The sequence below is a fragment of the Salvia splendens genome, chromosome 5, assembly GCF_004379255.2.
Source record: "Salvia splendens isolate huo1 chromosome 5, SspV2, whole genome shotgun sequence".
NCBI classification, from domain to species: Eukaryota; Viridiplantae; Streptophyta; class Magnoliopsida; order Lamiales; family Lamiaceae; genus Salvia; species Salvia splendens.
Window position 1 is genome coordinate 21683997 of NC_056036.1, and position 19931 is coordinate 21703927.

At 35.0% G+C, this 19931-nt stretch overlaps 1 protein-coding gene and 1 long non-coding RNA gene across 2 annotated transcripts; both read left to right on the forward strand.

Moving 5' to 3' along the window:
* Window positions 1–2879: 2879 nt before the first annotated feature.
* On the forward strand, window positions 2880–3777 carry LOC121802863 (zinc finger protein 1-like). Its single transcript, XM_042202557.1, has one exon. The coding sequence runs from the start codon at window positions 3085–3087 to the stop codon at window positions 3559–3561; it is 477 nt and encodes a 158-aa protein (XP_042058491.1). The 5' UTR covers window positions 2880–3084; the 3' UTR covers window positions 3562–3777.
* Window positions 3778–16996: 13219 nt separating this feature from the next.
* LOC121802616 lies at window positions 16997–18337 on the forward strand. Its single transcript, XR_006050822.1, has 2 exons — window positions 16997–17881; window positions 17994–18337. It is a non-coding gene; the product is annotated as an uncharacterized LOC121802616 (long non-coding RNA).
* Window positions 18338–19931: the final 1594 nt, after the last annotated feature.

The following is a 19931-nucleotide window of genomic DNA, read 5'->3' on the forward strand; positions in this document are numbered from 1 at the left end:
TCAGTAGATAGCATAAAGACTCGTCTTGCTGTTAGATCCAATTCAGTGCTATACCACACCAATGTCATCTTATTTTAGTAAGGCTTAGAAATATGCGGACTGGCATTGCAACCTTTCACGATTGGTAGTCTAGGCCTATCTAGGTTGTGAAATTCTTGTTTTTCTTTGTTCTGAACAGGCCGTGTTACCTTAAAGTGGACGACGCCCACAACCGGTCTACTAAAACAAAGACTTAGACTTTGTTACGTTGCTTATACATTTAAATATGCAATACCACACCAATGTCATCTTATTTCAGTAGATAACATAAAGACTCGTCTTGCTGTTAGATCCAATTCAGTGCTATACCACACCAACGTCATCTTATTTCAGTAAGGTTTAGAAATATGCGGACTGACATTGCAACCTTTCACGATTGGTAGTCTAGGCCTATCTAGGTTGTGAAATTCTTGTTTTTCTTTGTTCTGAACTGGCCGTGTTACCTTAAAGTGGACGACGCCCACAACCGGTCTACTAAAACAAAGACTTAGACGTTGTTACGTTACTTGTACATTTAAATATGCAATACCACACCAATGTCATCTTATTTCAGTAGATAGCATAAAGACTCGTCTTGCTGTTAGATCCAATTCAGTGTTATACCACACCAATGTCATCTTATTTCAGTAAGGCTTAGAAATATGCGGACTGGCATTGCAACCTTTCACGATTGGTAGTCTAGGCCTATCTAGGTTGTGAAATTCTTGTTTTTCTTTGTTCTGAACTGGCCGTGTTACCTTAAAGTGGACGACGCCCACAACCGGTCTACTAAAAAAGGACTTAGACTTTGTTACGTTGCTTATACATTTAAATATGCAATACACATTCATTAAATATAAAACATAACAACATTATGATAAAAATAATCTGTTTCATTCCTTTGGAAAATAGCATATAAAGTTTTACAATATTCAATCACTCGAAAGGTAATTTCTAGTATACAAACTCTAATAGAATATACATAAATAGGATTGTTATCAAACAAAGAACCATATCAAAAATGAAAATGAAGAACCAATATTATTCCTTGGATATCAAGATCCAAGGTATCTCATTTATATCATGTGCCAGTGTAACATTTTAATTAGTCTTTAATTTTATTCAAAAATAGTATTATTGACAAAGTAACGATACATTTTTATATTAAAAAATCAAACCAACATTATTTAATGCAATTGAGCATATCAGTTTACAATACATAACATATAAGTTCTCTTTAACATCAATTCCAGTCAAAATCTTTAACATGTTTTGGTAACAATTTTTATCGTATTTTTACACTTAATCCTATAATTGGGTATATCAATTTATAACGCAACACATATTTGTTCTCTTTAATATCAAGCATTAATATGTTTTAGTACACTAACAGCATATTTGGGCTACATCATATCTCTATAACATCAGTAGTAGTATTAGTTTAAAATAAACATATTTTAGTAACGGTTTTATCGTTTTTATGTCAACAACATAATTGAGAATATCAGTTTATAACATGAAACATAACAATTTACAAACACAAAATATATCAGTTCTCTATAAAAATCAAAAGAGGCATAAAAGCTTACAACATATTATCCATGCATATACGCACCCCGTGTAGTCTTTCATTTTCTTAGTGCAAAATATAATTTTAAAAGGAGCCTACTATAATAATCCTATTATTAAACAAAAATGAAAAGATGCATATTTGAAACATCGATCAGATGCCATTAATTCCTATAATGAAAATTACATAGAACATACATATCATGTGCAGCTCGTGTTCGTGTTTACCTATATTATTTAGGTTGTCTTAATATGTGAATAATTGCATACCTTTTGCTAACTATTCATGAATAGTACAAGATCATATGTATGTAACTACAATTATATATAGAGAATAAAGTTTTGATAATATCCAAATGTGATATCGCACCTTCCACTATAGTGACTAATGGAGTGAGTATCCACATGATTACGAAATAAAGCTCTCTTTGGAGTAAAATTTGGTCCTCCATCTTATTTTTCCAATCAAAATCCCAAAATCTTTATATAATTAAGTGTATCCTTGATTGGTTTCCTTTTTGTGTAGCCAAAAGGCTAGCTATTTGACCCTTATTTTAGATTTTAATTACTGTTTATGTTAGCTGTCTATTGTATTCCAGTTTAATTTGAATACGCCACTCCAAAAATAATAATGTTGCATTTCATTTCATCTTTATATGAGTGTTATGCATGTGTATATATATAGTTGATAAAATAATGCGAGTTGTAACATAGCACGAGAAATAATGATATGCAAGATAAAGTTGTGATCAATTGAAAACCACATTATAATGAGAACCGAGAACTACATTAATTCGCTAATTTATAAATATCAGTTGGCATCATAAAATATATCAGATACTAACTTTGAATATCACAAAATTCTACATATATTCATGAATTAGAAAACTGATATTGAGTTAAAAACTGATAATACAAACTGATATTAATGAATCAATAAGATATGATCCTTAATTCTCATTTTACTACCAAGGAATAGGCTTAGTGAATAGGAATAATTTTAAGGAATAGGACCCATTCAAGATACATATAATTAATATATATGTTGGGGGAGTGAAGTAGAGAACAAATGCTCAAGTAATGAAATTCAACTAGTATTTTATAGGTCTCAAAGCTACAGTATAATATATGACATATTATAATCTTGCAAAAAATACACCGAACAAATGGATATATATTCATAAGATAGGTGAGGACCCATTAGACCAACATGGGATTAAAAAATCACATGACATGATGAAAAGTAGAGTAACACATTCAATTGGGGTATGTATGTTTTTGAAAGAATTAAGGGTAGATGGTTTATTCCATGAGTTCCTATCAACATCTTTGCCACACATGCACCAAAAAAATCCCTAATTCCTATAATTAGGCCTTTGCAACTCCAAATTCCCCTTACTCACATAATAGCACAACCTTTATTCCCCAATCAAATATCATTAGTATTAAATATCCATGGCCAAAGCCCTAGCTCCAAACTAACCAAAAAAACCAAAAATGGAGTCCGATCTCCTCACCTTGGACCTCAACCTCCCCGGCGACGTGGTCGAATCATCGGAGCCACGCGTCTTCTCATGCAACTACTGCAACAGGAAATTCTACAGCTCCCAAGCGCTCGGGGGCCACCAAAACGCCCATAAGCGGGAGCGCACGATGGCAAAGAGGGCCGGGGCCGCCTACACGCACCACGAGGCGCTCGGCTACCCTAACATGGCTTCGCTCCCTCTTTACGGCTCCAACTTCAATAGGTCTTTAGGGATTCAAGTCCACTCCATGATACATAAACCGGCTTTTAATGCGCGGCCCGGCTGGGGGAGGAAGCCGCTCCAGCAGCACCCGGCCATAGGGCGGCTCGCGGCCGAGGTGGGATCGTCGTCTAGGAGGTTCTCGGCGGCGGTGGAGGGCTTTAGATGGGATGGTGGAGGGAATCAAGATCATGACTTGAAAAAGTTGGACTTGTCTCTCAAGTTATGATTTTTTCTTTTTAAATTTCGGTTTGATTTTCTTCTTCTTTTTTTTTTTTTAAGATTTTGGATTCTTTTTGCTGAATTTCTTTAGGATAAATATGTAAGTATGTATATTAGATTATATTTTTGTTGCTTTTAAGTTTTTTTTTCTTTTTCTGCAATTTCCGGTGTAGATTTGGAATTGAATTTCAATAATGAGAAGTGGCTCGAAGCATAATAAGTACTCCCTTCGTTCATAGCAGTGGAGTCATTTTGTCATTTTGGTACGTTCCATAGTAGTACAGACATTTCCCTTGTTAGTAAAAGTCAACACATTTCTTCTCACTTACTTTACTTTCTCTAACTGTATTCTCTCTTTATTTCTCTACATTTTTTATTTTCTACTTTACTCTTCATTTACTTAATTCACTTAACAATATATATAGTCTCGTCTTCATTTTGTAGGCGTTAGATCTTAAAATCGAACGATCCAGATTAAGTTTTAATTAAAATATTGTAATATTTAATTTTTTACTTGAATACACTACTATATATATACATAAATTTTCTACAAAATTTAACAAAAATCTAAGCCAAAGGCTAAAAGAGGTGATGTGGCGGTTGTCTCTTTTTATACAAGTGTACATTATTATCCCTCTTGTTTTTCTTATATGAGCAAATACTAACTAATTCTAGATTTATCATATTTTTATAAAAGCGTAAAATATTGTGCTATTGTTCTCAAAGAGATCTCAAGAATCTTATGATAAAATTTGTTGTCTATATTTAATCTGTGTGTGCAACTTCTTTATGTTTCCATATTGTGAACAATTAGGTATAAAGTCATGGACCCACACATATACAAATTAAATTAATTTGTTTATGTGAGGTGACTTGGATCACATAGTTATAATGGACGACTGTGATTTGGCTTCATCAGAGACCCCACCTGCAGTTGGGAGATATTGACTATCTCTTAATATGTCTTCATCAACAGGTTGGTGTGAATTCATGTACAATCTTCAGTTTCTAACTCACCATTAGTCTTCAACTTTTAAAGTAAGCTTCATTTTTTGGAGAATTGCTAAGATTTAGTCCTATGTTTTGATTTTTATTACATAAATATGCCGACAAAGATTGTTGTTTATATAATAGTAGTATGTTCCTTTACCGTGGAGTCATTTCCTTCTCTAGCAAAGTCAATACTTTTTTTTTCTCGTACTTTATTCTCTTGTCATCTATTTATTTTGTTTATTTCTTATTTTAGTCTTACTTTACTTAATACGATTTTTTTAAAATTATGTGTCAAAAAGAAACGTTTCCGCTACTGTAGAACGGAGGGAGTATTAACATGTATCTTTGATTACATTGATTTCTTACCTAAGAGATCTTCAAAAACAGGATTTCATGTTTAATGGTGGGACCAACTTACATTCATGATTCATGTTAAACTTGATACTAATCATGTCATTATCCAATAACTTAACTGAAATCTAGTCATTAATCATGCATTATCTCCATCTCTGTCTCACTACCACTCTCCTCTCTCTCAAGTACCATCATTGCACACCTAAAATAGACCAATCCATAAACAGGTGTTTCTTTCATATTTAGACTTTTCTTTTCCAATTCTTTTAAATGACAACAGTTTTCAATTGCCTTCAGTAATTTCAACAGTAATTTGCTCAGTTAGGTTCGCTCTACATAAATAAATGCATATTTAGTTTGATTCAATAGAATTATAGTAGTACTATTTTGTATACATACATGCCAATATATTTCAGATCTCCACTCCTAAAATTATATATTTTCCTATTTATTCGTTCAATAGAATTATAGTAGTACTATTTTGTATACATACATGCCAATATATTTCAGATCTCCACTCCTAAAATTATATATTTTCCTATTTATTCGTTCAATAGAATTATAGTAGTACTATTTTGTATACATACATGCCAATATATTTCAGATCTCCACTCCTAAAATTATATATTTTCCTATTTATTCATTAAATTGCTATTCTTGTTACCAAATTTTATGATCTACTACTCCCTCAGTTCCATTAAATGTCTCATATTTAACCGGTAGCGAATTTTAAAAAATTGTTTAACTTTGTTAGTAAAAGTTAGTAGAAAGTGAGTCCAACTTTTATATATTAGTTTGATAATAACATATGAGTGAGAATAAGTTAGTGGAATGCAGGGTCCGCTATTAAAAATGGTAAAAATGAAATGAAATATTTATTCGGGACCATCCAAATAATAAAATATGGAATATTTAATGGCGAGGGAGTATTATTTTTCTGAAACGATCGTCCATTATACGGAAACAATGAACCTTCTCTATGGAAAAATGGCTGTACAAATTATAATTGGCAACAACAAGTGTTCGCTTTGAAAAGTATTTTATGTTGTTTAATTGTTTCTTGAGATGAGGAACGAAAATTTATGTATTTTAGATCTACCCTGAAACACTCATATATCGATAAGACTAAGATATATAAGTTATATGGATTATTTGGCTGTTTGGTAGATAAAATAAGGCCATATTAGGCCATTAAAGTCCATCTCGGCCCGCTAAGGCTCGGAATGAATTAGTTCAAAATGGTGGATTATTTAACAGTCCAAAACAGTGAGATAGCATATGCTTATCTTGAAACTCATCTTAATTAATTATCTTGTACTAATTTAACGTGCCTACCAAACATGCGCTAAAGATGAACAATATCACCAAGTTATAAAACCTAATCTACGAATCCTACATTTTTTTGCATAATACTCTCTCCGTCCCACAAGAAAATGCACACTTCCCATTTTAGTCCGTCCCACAAGACTATGCACTTTCTAATTTGGGAAAGTCTTTTATCTCTAATAAGGTGTGACTCATTCTCCACTAACAATACTTTAATTACTTTTCTCTCAACCTCTCTCTTAGTTTACTAATTTTATATTTAAACCTGTGTCGAACTCAAAGTGCATATTCTTTAGGCACGGAGGGAGTAATAGGAGTAATATTCAATCAGCTAAAACATTTGGGATCTTATAATTAAACAAATTGTAACATAAAAAACGTTTGTGCACTGCAGCAATATTTCCACTTTTCCAGTCTATGGATTTGCTAGCAAATTAATCCTACAAAAGACACACAAGTGTGTTATTTAAAGTCAGCATTAACGGCTTACATAAAGTATTAAACAAAAGTCAGGATTTTGGATTATGATTTTTTGTCTTTTTAATACGCTTTATTGTAACACTGTCTAGCGGAATTAAGTCACGATAAAAAAAATACTCCATTCAATCCCTAATACTAATATTGATATTGATATTATACCCAAAATTACTAACTCCAATTTGGGGTCATTTAGTAATGAATATAGATAAGATAAAATATTATAATAACACATATTTTAGGTCATTTACAGTAAAATAACTTAAAGAGGAAGTTGTCTCTCCTGCCAAACGAAGGATGAAGGCTGTGAAAAAGCTCATATAATCAATTGAAGTCGTATGAAAATTGTTTTCTACAAATTCCGAATAGGAATTTAAAAACCAGTGACGGTAAAGGTTTTTTTCTGCATCCGATCATGTGAGCGATGTAGACACATAAGAGATCATAGATGCACTATACTAATTCTTCATCATGAGAATTATTGATGAAGTTATGGCTTAAAAGCAAGCTACTTCAATTTTTCCCCTTCAAAACCATTTTTGAGTTATTGAATACTATGATGGTGTGGGGTTAGTGGGTAGGTAGGGCACCACCAGCTTCATTAATTATATCAAAAATAGGACAAGAAGCACATTTTATGCTACTTCATTCTTCACCAGTGTTGGTGGAATGAATTTAAAGTTCCATCAATGTAGTACTAATTAAAAAAGATAAGATCTATGAGATGAGATGCTGTAATACCTGATAAACAACCACAATCACTATGGATTCAAGTACAAGATTATGGAATATAATTATGTTGGGGAGTTATCTCAATGGAACAAATTGAAATTACAACACATGAAAAAGTTGACACCAACATTATTATAAAATAAAAAACTTTCAGTTCCAACTGCCCTTTCAGTTTTTTAAATGTGGACTTATCTATCTCTTGCAAAGTTCTTATTAGCTCAATGAATGTTGCTACTCAATCATGACAAGATTTGGGGACCTCTTACTGATATCTAGTCTTGTTGATATCATACTCCCTTCGTCCATGAAAAATAGATCCACAAAAAGTAGTTTTATTTCTAGAAATAGAAAGTTTCTCACTCGTACTTTACCCATTTTTTCTCCTTTCTCTCATATTTTACTTACTTTTTCTCCATATCTCTCATACTTTACCTATTTTTTCTTCTACTCTCTTACTTATCAATTTCTCATTAAAACTCGCACCGTTCACAAATGGGACTGTTTTTTTGCACGGATGGAGCAAAAAATGTAAATTATCTTGCCTCAAAAGTCTCAAAGAAACCTACTCTATTCTTTTTTTTTGGTACAAAGCCGCGGCAGCGCCCTCGAAACCTACTGTATTCTAGTGAAGTTTAAGTTGGAAGATACTCCCTCGGTCTGCGAATGGAAGTCCCGTTTTTTAATTTTAGTCCATCCGAAAATAGGAATCCCGGTTCATTTTTACTCTAAATGGTAATAGAGTCCTACATTCCATTAACTCATTCCACTCACATTTCATTTAAAACTAATATATACGAATGAGACCCTTATTCCACTAATTTTTCTTAACATTTCTTAAAACTCGTGCCGCCAAGAAATGAGACTCCTAATGACGGACGGAGGGAGTAGCTTCTAAACTGGTAACTTCTGCTCTATGAACAAGGCTTCATTTTGTAACCTAACATTTGCATGTCACCCAAATAGAAGATGTTCAATAAAAACTTCTACTTACAATCTCAGCTGTATTTTTATCTAAACTATGAATTTGAATCCAAACTTCTTTTACAATATAACAAGATAGGCTCCCATATACACCCAGGCCAATATTTCATTCAATCAATGTAGAATAGATAAAGATATCCCAGAAATAAGCATACAGACTATATGATCCGGCAAACAAAAAACATGAGAATGTACCTTTCTCTATTACTACTTCTGAATAAAGAATTTGGCCAGTCCTCATAATATATTTTTGCCTCTCCTCGTATCAATTTCTAGATCCGCCCCTGTATGCTAGATCCGAGTAATAACACTCTTTGACATAAACGATACGCATGAACTGGTGAAGGCATGCCGTGTGAGGCTTGATTCTGTTTCTGACATTTCACCTGTAAAAGCTTAACAAATATTGATGACATCTGGCCATGGAGATCAAATAAACCAAGACTTGAACCAGTAACATCAGGTTAAGAATGATCATGATTTTTAAAACTTTATCAGATATAATTCTCATTTGCCAAACCACAAATTTTTTTCGACTGACTGGCGAAATTCTATAAATGGGCTATTCTGGAAAATCTATTCCATAATTGGGCCCGGGTTTTTTTTTGTTTGTGTCTTTGGGTGTTACTAGACTAGCATTCAAAGAACTTCCTAAATTAATGAATCTAAACTTTTCATGGCTTCAACCAAGATTGAGTAAAAATGTGGAATTTTACAAAGAGCAATCAGAGAGCTTTTCCTTTTCCCTTTTCTAATCCCCCAATAATTCAGGCAGTAAAAAACAAACAAGGGTCTTTTCCAAGTTAAAGTCAACATAAATCATGGTGAGTAAGAATTAAGATCCTTACAAGCATCAAATTCAACGATTTTTGCATAGGTGAAGGGTTGGTAATGAGAGGTCAGATGCATGAATGCACACATGTTCGAATGATAAAGACATCCAGTTATTCAAAATGGCTGTGGCTAGTTTTTGAGAAACTATAGAAAGAAAAGAAAAGGTATCACCAAACAAGGCGAGTGCGAGTAGGAGTACTCAAATGTGCTACAGCATCTTCCTAATACCATAACAAAAAAATACTCCTCGGAAGAGAACATTTTTTTTGGTCCGCAAACTTTGTCAAGATACCAATTTTGATCCGTAACATTTGAAACTATTTTCTGAACTCCATTAACTTTGATGTAATATCGTTTGAGCTACTTTTTCACTATTTCACTATTTTCCGGCGAGATCTGAGCGATGTTTCTCTAGCAAAGCCAGCTTTTGTGCTAACTCGGCGCTTGGTTGAACGGTTTTGTTATCCCAGCTAAGTGGAGGAGGAATCTTTGGTCGATACAGTGAGTTCCGAGAGCCTAATTAGTCCAACTACTACTTCATCATTGCCTACAAGGTATTTCCTGGACACTAAAGAACCGCAACTCATTAGTCAAGAGAAAATATCAGGTTACCTCTTTGACACCAGAGGGCCTAAGCCTATTAGTCATACAAGACTTTCACCCTTAAACATAAGTGGATCACTTAAGCAGCTGACCCACAATCAAACAATCAAAATGCGGATTTTTGATCCAAGATAACTGTAATGCCCCCAACCAATGTTTTAAAAATCGGACCGGACCGACCGGTCGGACCGCGAATCGGTACGTAGTCTGGTCCGGTTCACCCCTTTAAACCACCACTGCATTGAACCGTCGTGAACCGGTGGAACCGGCCGGTCTGACCGTGAATCGGAAACCGGTTTTCTATTTTTTTTTTCAAAATTTTTTAAAATTTATCCGGTCTGACCGTGAATCGGAAACCGGTTTTCTATTTTTTTTTTCAAAATTTTTTAAAATTTATTGTTGGTAGAGGTTGAACTCATGACCTCTTTGCTAGTTAAGAAGACCTCTACCACTCCACCACATGAGCTCATTGAACAATTTGAACATTAAATATTTTTATACATTAACCATTAATTTTATCTACAAAAACTAATAATTCATTTTAATTTTATTATTCTTTAATATAATTGTTAATTATAATATATATAATTATCATCCTTTATATTTTAATGATGCTCTACTTACCACCTATATTATTATTAGTACCATATAAGATTCATTATTTACTATAAATAAATTTTTTATATTACATACTTAATTTATATACCCTAGACATTAATGAATAATCTTATCTAAACTAATTAATAAGTACTTAATTCGTATTTAATTATATATTATTTTACGAAATAAATTTTCTTAAATTAATATAAACATTATCTATTTTAATACATGAAATATTAAATTTTTTATCTAGACTAACTAATATTAAATATATATATATATATATGAATATATTTACTAAATTTTAATATTATTTATATTTATACATCACTAATTATCTATAAGGTTCAATGTTTTGTGATATATTATTAATTATAAATCATTTACTAAATTTAATATATTTTTATATATATTTGCAACAGTAAAACGGTTAGACCGGTGGTTTGACCGGTTGGACCGGTTGAACCGTGAACCAGTAACGTCGCCGGTTTGTTTGCCGGTCCGGTTTTTAAAACATTGCCCCCAACTCTTTAAAACGAGGGATGCTAACTAAAATATGTATTTCTTTTATTTTAAAATTTTTGAAATTTAATATCCAATTAAAAAATGAAACAATTTAATAAATTGAAAAGAGAAAACATCATTTACATTTTATTTTAGTTCTTAAAGAAAACATTGCCATTTGACCCATACAAAACATATATACGTATTTCATAAAAAAAACTGAGCCAAAATAAAATAATTTGCCTGTTCGGAACACATCCCCAAAATACACAAATTTATTAGAAAACATATATGTGGGTCACGGCCCACACAAAATCAGCATCATCAGAAACACGATTCAAAATATAGTAAGATATGAACTAATCGTATTCACCCAAATAAAAATATGGATACTAGTCAAATATTGGGTTGGGATACCATGGACCACGTTACTTTTGCCTCGTCACCGACTCCTTAACCTGAAAAACATTAAATAATGGGGTGTGCATACGCTGCAAGCAGTTATAATCAATTGTGTAATGAATTATAACATAATGAACCACTTCAACTTAGATGACATCTATGTGAGCATGCCCCTCTTGCGTTGTGGGCTGTCTGTGACCCATATGATCTCTTGTTGCTCTGACTATTGTATCGAATGAGTTGTGTGTCATACATGACATCATTCATTTTTCTTGAATGCTTCCGCTAAGACAAATGTTTTGTTGAACTTATGTTTCATTGACACTCTGATTACTCGAACTTTTGCATGTTCACATGACAATCGAATTAAAATAAGTCATTTCCTTTATTTGAGAATGCACAAGTATGATATTGCCTTGATTCCCCTTTCTTCCATGCTTCTTACATCCTTCCATAGTCACGATCAACAGTACTTGCTATCCTTAGAAAGGGCGGGCGTGACAAATGCAGTAAAATATTATTTGATAGAGTATTGGTGAAACTGGTGGCACTTGTTATAGGTTGCCAATAAAAAAATTCACAAACAACATACCAAACCCGAAAAGAGCTAGGGAAAAACGAAGCAGTTGGCATGGAGCATCAACAAATATTTAACGAACACACATCTTGGTGTAGAAACAACAAAGTCACACGAATTACATCAAAATATTCCCAAACAAGGACAACACAAAAAAACATAAAGTGAATGACACAAGCCAAGTTGTTAAGGAGAAGGCAGAATTCTATACTTGAATTACGAGCTGCAGATAAAGTCTCAAATGATACAAAGACAAGAAATAGGATTGAACAAACGATAATGTCACATAGCAAAAACGGTCAACAACAATGTTGCAAATGACAACAATAGCCCAAAGTAAACTTGTAGTCATTCAAACATAGATGTATGAGAGGTTTGATTGATAGAAGATTATATACTCCCTCCGTCTCAAGATAGTTGGGGCATTTTTTTTGGGCACGAGGCTTAAGAAATTAATGTGATAAAGGTTACGTAGAGAGAGTAAAGTAAAATGAAATAAAGTAAGAGACATGAATAGAGAATAAAGTATGAGAGAAAAAAGATCTTGACAAAAAAAGAAATGACTCAACTGCCCTGGGATAACCCAAAAAGAAATACGACTCAACTATCTTGGGACAGATGGAGTATTTGAATAGCATCAAAACGAATTTAGTGGAAAAAGTTTGTGAAAATAAATATGTTTCCCTCATAAATGATAACTCACAATACTACAAATCAATCGAGAATATCTTAAGATATGTGGGAGAAGGTCAATATTCATAAAAAAAAATAGTAGTTTACAATTCGATAGAGAAGAGTGAGTTAGCAGCACAATGCTTTCAAATTAGGCGTCAATCAAGGTATCAATCCAACGTATAGGTACTGTCAACAGGAAATTTAGAACGGAGAGATTCTTGGAAAACAAAAGTACGGATGACTAGAAGATACTCTCTTCGTCCCAATAAATATGAAACATTTGGTTTTATGTAATGTTGTTTTATGAGTTAATGTGGAGAGAGTAAAGTAAAAGAGATGAAAAAGTAGAGATGGAGTTATTTCTACTTTAGAAAACGTTTCATTTTTAATGAGATAATAAAAAAAATACAACGTTTCATTTCTAATGGGACATATGAATTATATTACTGGTAACAAGTTTACGAGGTTTACATGACAACATGTTCACTTGCCAGAAATAAAAGTACAATTAAGAACCTACGATATTTAACATAATTACTAATAGAACTAATACACACTCAACATTTGGTGTATTTGAAATGATTCGAATCTCGTGATCAATTGATTATAACATCCTGCCAATTAAGTTGAGTTTTATCATCATTATATAAAAGTTGAGTTTTGGACTGAGTTTTAAACATTTATAAAAAAATTTGGGTAGGATTTTGAATATGTTTCATTTATATTGAAGGTAACTGAATTATCATTTCTATTATAAATTTAATGTCTGAAACCCATCTATTTAAAAGTTGTGTGAAGTTGGTGCCGTTACTTATTTTTTCACGTGTCATTTTTTTTTATAAAAAACACTCGGTGTGGGCAGAGAATATAATAAAAATGTAATGTGAACATGATCCAAGCCCAAAAGTGACTAGGATCCAAGATAAGAACATGAAAAAACAAATTGGTCCTACAAATCGGGTATCTCCATACTATCGAAACTAAGCTAGAACCAAAATGGACGAGTGGAAGGAATAGATACGAAATACCAAAAACTACCATAAACATAAAATCAATCCACATTGCTGCGTCGAAAGTGGAAGTTAGGATATCCCATCTGGTCCATCCTAACAAGCGCCTTCAGGTAACGAGGCGCATAAACTGAATCGTAGAAGGACAGGACAGGGGTCTGGCCCCCCCTCCCTGCAAGGAAGTCGGCAGCACGGTTTCTTTCTCTATAGATGTGTAAGAGTCAAACCTGCCGCTGAGAAGTCATACTTCGAATCAAAGCCATATGATGTCTAAGATCCGCAGAGCCAAGCTGTCCGTATGACAGTAAAGTAACCAGAGCCGTTGAGTCCAACTCTATCCAGATACGTGGAGAAAGCTCCATGGCCATCGAAAAACCTCGGATGAGAGCCAAAAGCTCCGCCTCGACGCTCGATGATCCAGCAATAGGCTGGAGCAAAGAAATTGATAGAACCGAAATTGCTGCCGATTCTTATTTGCTTGAGGATTAAATTCATTTATTATGGTGAATGATGTGGTTGTTAATTTCTTGCAAATTAATATTATTGTGATTTACTTTACCAAAAAAAATAATAATATTGTGATTTTGACTAGCTAAATAAATAATCATTGCCAACCTATAATTTAATGCCCACACGCCACTAATTTTTTCAACCCACTTTCTACTATATTTCTTAAAATTCGTGTTAGGTCAAATGATGCCAAATTTTAAGGGATTGAGGGAGTAGAAAATTGTAACCGCATATAACTGCATAATTAAACTTTATCGTTTTCTACATGTGAACATATATTGTGGCGTGTGAAACTCAATTAATGACCTTAATTTTGCATGAAATTTTGAATATTGTTGATGATCATATAAATAAATACTCCATTCGTCCTATAAAAATTGGTCATTTGGGTTTTGTACGGGTTTTAATGTGTAATTGGTAAAGTAAGAGAGAATGAGAAAAAGTAATTGAAAATGTGTAGTGGGTGGAGGGCTCATAAATGATACAGTAGAGAAGGAGAAAATGATCCAACTAATTAGGAATCAAGGAATGAGGTATGATTGTTTATTGGTTACCCTAAAGGATCGAAAGATTATGAATTCTATAGTTTCCGAGATAAGAAAGTCATAGTGAGCACTCACGTGACATTCTTAGAGGAAGACTTAATTATGAATCATAGACTCAGCAGTGAAGTAGCTCTTGACGAGCTAACTTCTATCACAAGTTCCATTAACCAAGAACAAGTACAGAGTGTACATACAATACCCATAACTTCAACTTCTAATCCAAATGTTGTAGTGCTGCGTCGCAGTGGGACGGTCACATGAACCCGATAGATATATTGGTTTAGGAGAATCTTTGGATCACTCTTCAGACAACAATGTGTTGGATCCCTGCAGTTTTGCAGAGGCGCAGACGGATGCCGATCATTGCGAATGGGTGAAAGCAATGGATTCAGAACTACAATCAATGATAGACAAAGACATGTACGATTTGTCAGTCCTACCAGAAAGCTGTACTACAATTGGGAGCAAGTGGATATACAAACGTAAATGTAGACCCGATGGACGAGTCAAAGTCTTTAAAGCGAGACTAATGGCTAAGGGGTACACCCAAAAGGAAGGTATCGATTACGATGAGACCTTCTCCCCAGTAGCTATGCTCAAATAGATCCTTATACTCTTGTCTATAGCAACTTACATGGATTGGGATGTATGGCAGATGGACGTTAAGACTGCATTCTTGAATGGTAGTCTTGAGGAGACCATCTACATGGAACAACCCGAGGGATATGCCGTGAAGGGCAAGGAACACATGGTTTGGAAGCTTAAGAAAGTCATTTATGGTCTCAAGCAAGCATCTAGATCATGGAACCATTGTTTCGATCAAACCATTCAGATGTTTGGATTCGAAAAGTGCCCAAATAAAAGCTTCGTGTGTAAGAAGGTTAAAAAGGGAAGTGTGGTGTTCTTAGTTTTATATTTAGATGACATTCTTCTAATTTGAAACAATAAAAAAATGTTGTTATCAGTATGAACTTGGTTGTCAAACCAGTTTGAGATGAAAGATATGGGAGACGCTGGACACATTCTCGGTATCAAGTTTCTCCGTAACCATGAAAAGAGAATGTTGTGCTTATCTATCACGACCACAACTCCCTAGTGAGCGTAGCTATTCCGTGACTAAAAATAATCTCATAAATCATGGATTAAACATAATTGAAAAAAATCAACTCGAATTAATAGTTTCGAAGGCGAATGGTTACATAGTCAAAAGAGAATCAGAGTATCAAGACTAAATTCATAGATTCCTAGAACATAGTTCTATTGCAGCGGAAGAGTCCAAGACAAAATAGTATGTATGAAGACACACTACTTTGGGCTAGCTAACTACTTATTAATAGTCATTTCTCAACACCTTTGCCTCCTCGTTCACGTTCAACCTGCATGTTAGAAAAGAAACATGCAGTGCTGAGTACTTGATATACTCAGTGAGCATAGTGCCAAAAATAAGTTATTTTTAAATAGAATAGCGTAACACGCTAATTAGTACTTGAACTATTTCTCCTTAGAAGGAATGCATGCACTCTATGGCATAGCATCTATATCTTTATTCTTGTCTCATAGGATCTCTAGTCCTCTCTCGGGCTTCACTAAGTGGTAGGATTTATTTATTCACTCCAACTGAATCCAGAAAATTCTATTATCTCAAACAAACAATCACTTGAGCACTTATTAAAAAAAATATGGATTCTTGGAAAATCCCTTTTTAAATATTTTCTTTGAATTTTCTTAAGGCCGCAGGCCGCCCCGCCCATGGCGTCGCGGGGCGACGCCGGTCGGCTTCCGCATCCTCAACTTCATTATTCTACATCCTTGGAAACTTAGTAATTTATCCGAGAATTAATTAATTAAGCTCCAAGCTCAAATCATTAAATTAATTCCACTCCAAGAATGTAGTCTATCCACAGTTAACACAATTAGCTTACAAGCTCGTCAGTTAACTTTCTCGGCCCAACTAATTAAAACTGGTCCATTAAAATATAGCCCTCTAGCCCAAGTCACCAACCAATAAAATGTGTGGCCCAATCTCGAACTTTGTTTTCCTTCTGAAACCATCGGTCCGTAATTAGAGTCAAATCCTCTCAACTTGTGTATTCTTTCTACACAAGAATTGGTCTAAAATAAAATATTGCAACAGCCTCATACTTTATTACTTAGGGGATCGACCCAAAACGAACAATACTCTTAATTAATTCAAAAGGGTATCAGCCCAAACCTTCATCACCATCTTGGCCCAAAACAAATAATTAAGATTGGCCCAATTGCTTTAAAACAAAAATCAGCCCCAACTCCTTTATACTCCATCTCGGTCAACTTCTTCTACTCCATATTTCCACTTCCATTCTCCATTTAGATTCCTAAAGAAGAACAGCAACGGCGTTTCCCCTTCTCCCATCTCACTGCCTCTGGCGAAATCGCCACCCCTCTGCGACGCCGGAGCATCCTCGGTTACGTTTCCCCCTTCCATAATCTCCAACATCTTTTCCTAATTTCTCCAAATCTGGAAATCCCCAGTTGAAGGGAAACAGCGGAGGTTTCGAGAGGCAGCGCCTCCACCGCCTTCCGTCTCTCCACGGTGACTAGGCGTCATCAGTCTCGGCCCCGTTCGTCGGCGAGCACCGCCGGTGTGCCTCAGGAGCTGCCGCATTACTGCTCCGTCCCCGGAGACAGATTTCGCTGCTCCAGCCGTCGCCGACTCATCCTCGGCCTTAAGCTAAGTCACTCTTCCCCTTATTCCCCTTACTTATTCCTTTTTGGCAGTGGCTACGGTGACTGATCGTTGGTGCTATTTCTATGTTCTCTAAGTTCTTGGCTAAAAACTGTGTTGTTCTACATGATGCAAAGGTGTGGGGTTGTGATGTTACCTGTTGTGGTGAAGGAAGCTTCCTGTGCTGTAACTCTCTATGATACTCAAGCTCTCTACTCTAAATCTTGCTATGTTGCTGAATTTTTGTGGTGCGTGGGAGGGGAATTTGATGAGTATGTAGGGGTTTTTATAGGCAAGCCCTGGTGTACCTTGGCGGAATTAAATGATGCTGCCACCTTCTTTGTTTCTTCCTACATACAATCCCCTTTATTGATCCTCATTCCCCTCCTTTTTCATGGTTGTAGAATGGCTCCAAAGGATACCTAGTACTTGGTTAGTAATTGGAAATGTTTGCCTGTGGCAGGTACAAACAAGGATGCGGGGTTTGACTTGCTCCTTTGGTGAGTTTTGTTTTTGGTCTTCCACTAGCTAAAGGGGGTTGTCCCATTCCCTAATAGGTGTTCATAAATTCCTCTTGTTCCTTAGTAATTAAAAGCTTGTCTCTTATTGTAGGTGGGGAAAAGCTTGGCTGCAAAAGTTGCTGCCCTGTTGCTGTTCGAGAGGGCTTGGGCCTGAGGGGCCGGGTGGATGGCCAAGACTTGGGCTTGGAAAAAGAAGGCCCAAGGTGCAAGAAAAATAAGATTTTGCTTCTTGAGTTTCTCTTTGGCCCATTGGCGACATTTGAAATAGAATAGTACTCCACATTTTCCTTCTCTTTCATTTATGTAGATTAAAGTGTTAGTCGCGAGGTATGCGAATGCTTTCGTTCGGGGAGAACCACTTCATATCTTTGTACAACTTCATTTGATTTCGTAACATCCATTAGATGGTTTTTGTTCGTTCGATTATTACTTAAATTTTTATTTTGCGAACCAACAACATTAAGCACCAATCAAAGTGGTAACAAGTCCCATTTAAAACAACGGAACAAAAGAGCGATTCAAATCTTAGTACGTCATCATAAAAAGGTTAATAAAAGGTGCGGTTATTACATTCTACCCTCCTTAACAAAATTTCGTCCCGAAATTTGCTTACGTCAAACAAAAAGCTCCGGGTAGCTTCCTCGTGACCATGATGCTTTGAAAGAGCAGGTTTGCGTAGGTGTCGTTCAAACAAGAATGTATCCTACTGATCAGGATGAACAATTCCCTGCTAAGCCTAAAACCTGGTATCAATAATTCCTCAACCCTCTTCTACTGGGTAGTATAGTGAAGGTAGGGGTCGAATCCCACAGAGATGGTGACGATTGGAGTGATTGTGGTGATATTCTGGAAGGTTTGGTTAGCTACCACGCTTTGGGTTGAGATTTATCTAGGCTGGAATTTAAGGTGGTACTATACTGACTAGGAGGTGGGAAAGGTGTTGGACAGGCGGCTGTGTACGTGGAAAGTGGGGAACATGGTTTTCAGGAAGTATATGGAAAGTACTAGTTTACTATAAAAGGTTAAACATAATATCAGAGGAAAAAGAGGTAGTTATGTGACTAGGCCTACAGGTCTGAAAAGTAACATCTGAAAAGTAAGGAAAAGTAAAGGACAAAAGCAAAAGTAACTAAAAAGTAAATGTGGTCCCAAATTTGGATGTGGACATTGTCTTCTCCAGCAAGTCTGAACACAAATCAAACAACTCAGGATTCATCACCATAAAAACACAGATTAACAACTTCAAGAACGCAGATCTACAATTAAAACTTCGAATCAAAAGATCGAACACTGAAACTGCAATTATGCTTACTGGTCAACATGCAGGGTGGCATAATAACGTAAACTCGAATTTCACACTAAGACACTTCTGGAAAATAAATCTAAAAAGCCACTGAACTAATAAATCTCAGATCGGACAACTCCAAATGAAATCATGCTTCCAACACTTAGAAATTACTGCAACAACTAGATCTAAGCTACCTAGGCAGAATGAAACAGATTTGAAACGAAAGAGATGCATAAAAAACAACTTCATTGCATAAAACGTTTGGATCTCAACAAAACACTTCAAAGGATGATAAGTACTGAAAATGCAGCAGATCCAACAATAGAAAACAAGTAAAGGTTAACTAAGAAAGCGAATAAAGATTGTTTTGCCACTCCGGGCGATGGAACTGCTACGACTACGGAATTGTAACACCCCTAGTATGGGCGGTCATGACAGAATGGTATTAGAGCAATTTTTCTTTCCGCTCTGGACCCGAGAGTCTTTTTCATTCTTAGTCTATATTTGATTCGCTAGACTAAATAAGGTTAAATTTGGAAGGCTCAACATCCCGCTTCGCCACGCTCAACCAAGAAAGAGGTAATATTTTTTTATGTGACGAAATTTCCTTTTAACTGAGATTGTGAGTATTATTAATTTCATTCGATGTTGATGTGATTATGTGCTTAAAGTGAAATAATTAAGGTGAAAGTGATGTTGTGATATATGTGTTGATTTATCGAGTGATTTGTGATTTGCTCG

What these genes read in the sequence shown, in the direction of transcription:
- LOC121802863 (XM_042202557.1), top strand. Translation starts at nt 3,085, where the DNA reads ATGGAGTCCGATCTCCTCACCTTGGACCTCAACCTCCCCGGCGACGTG.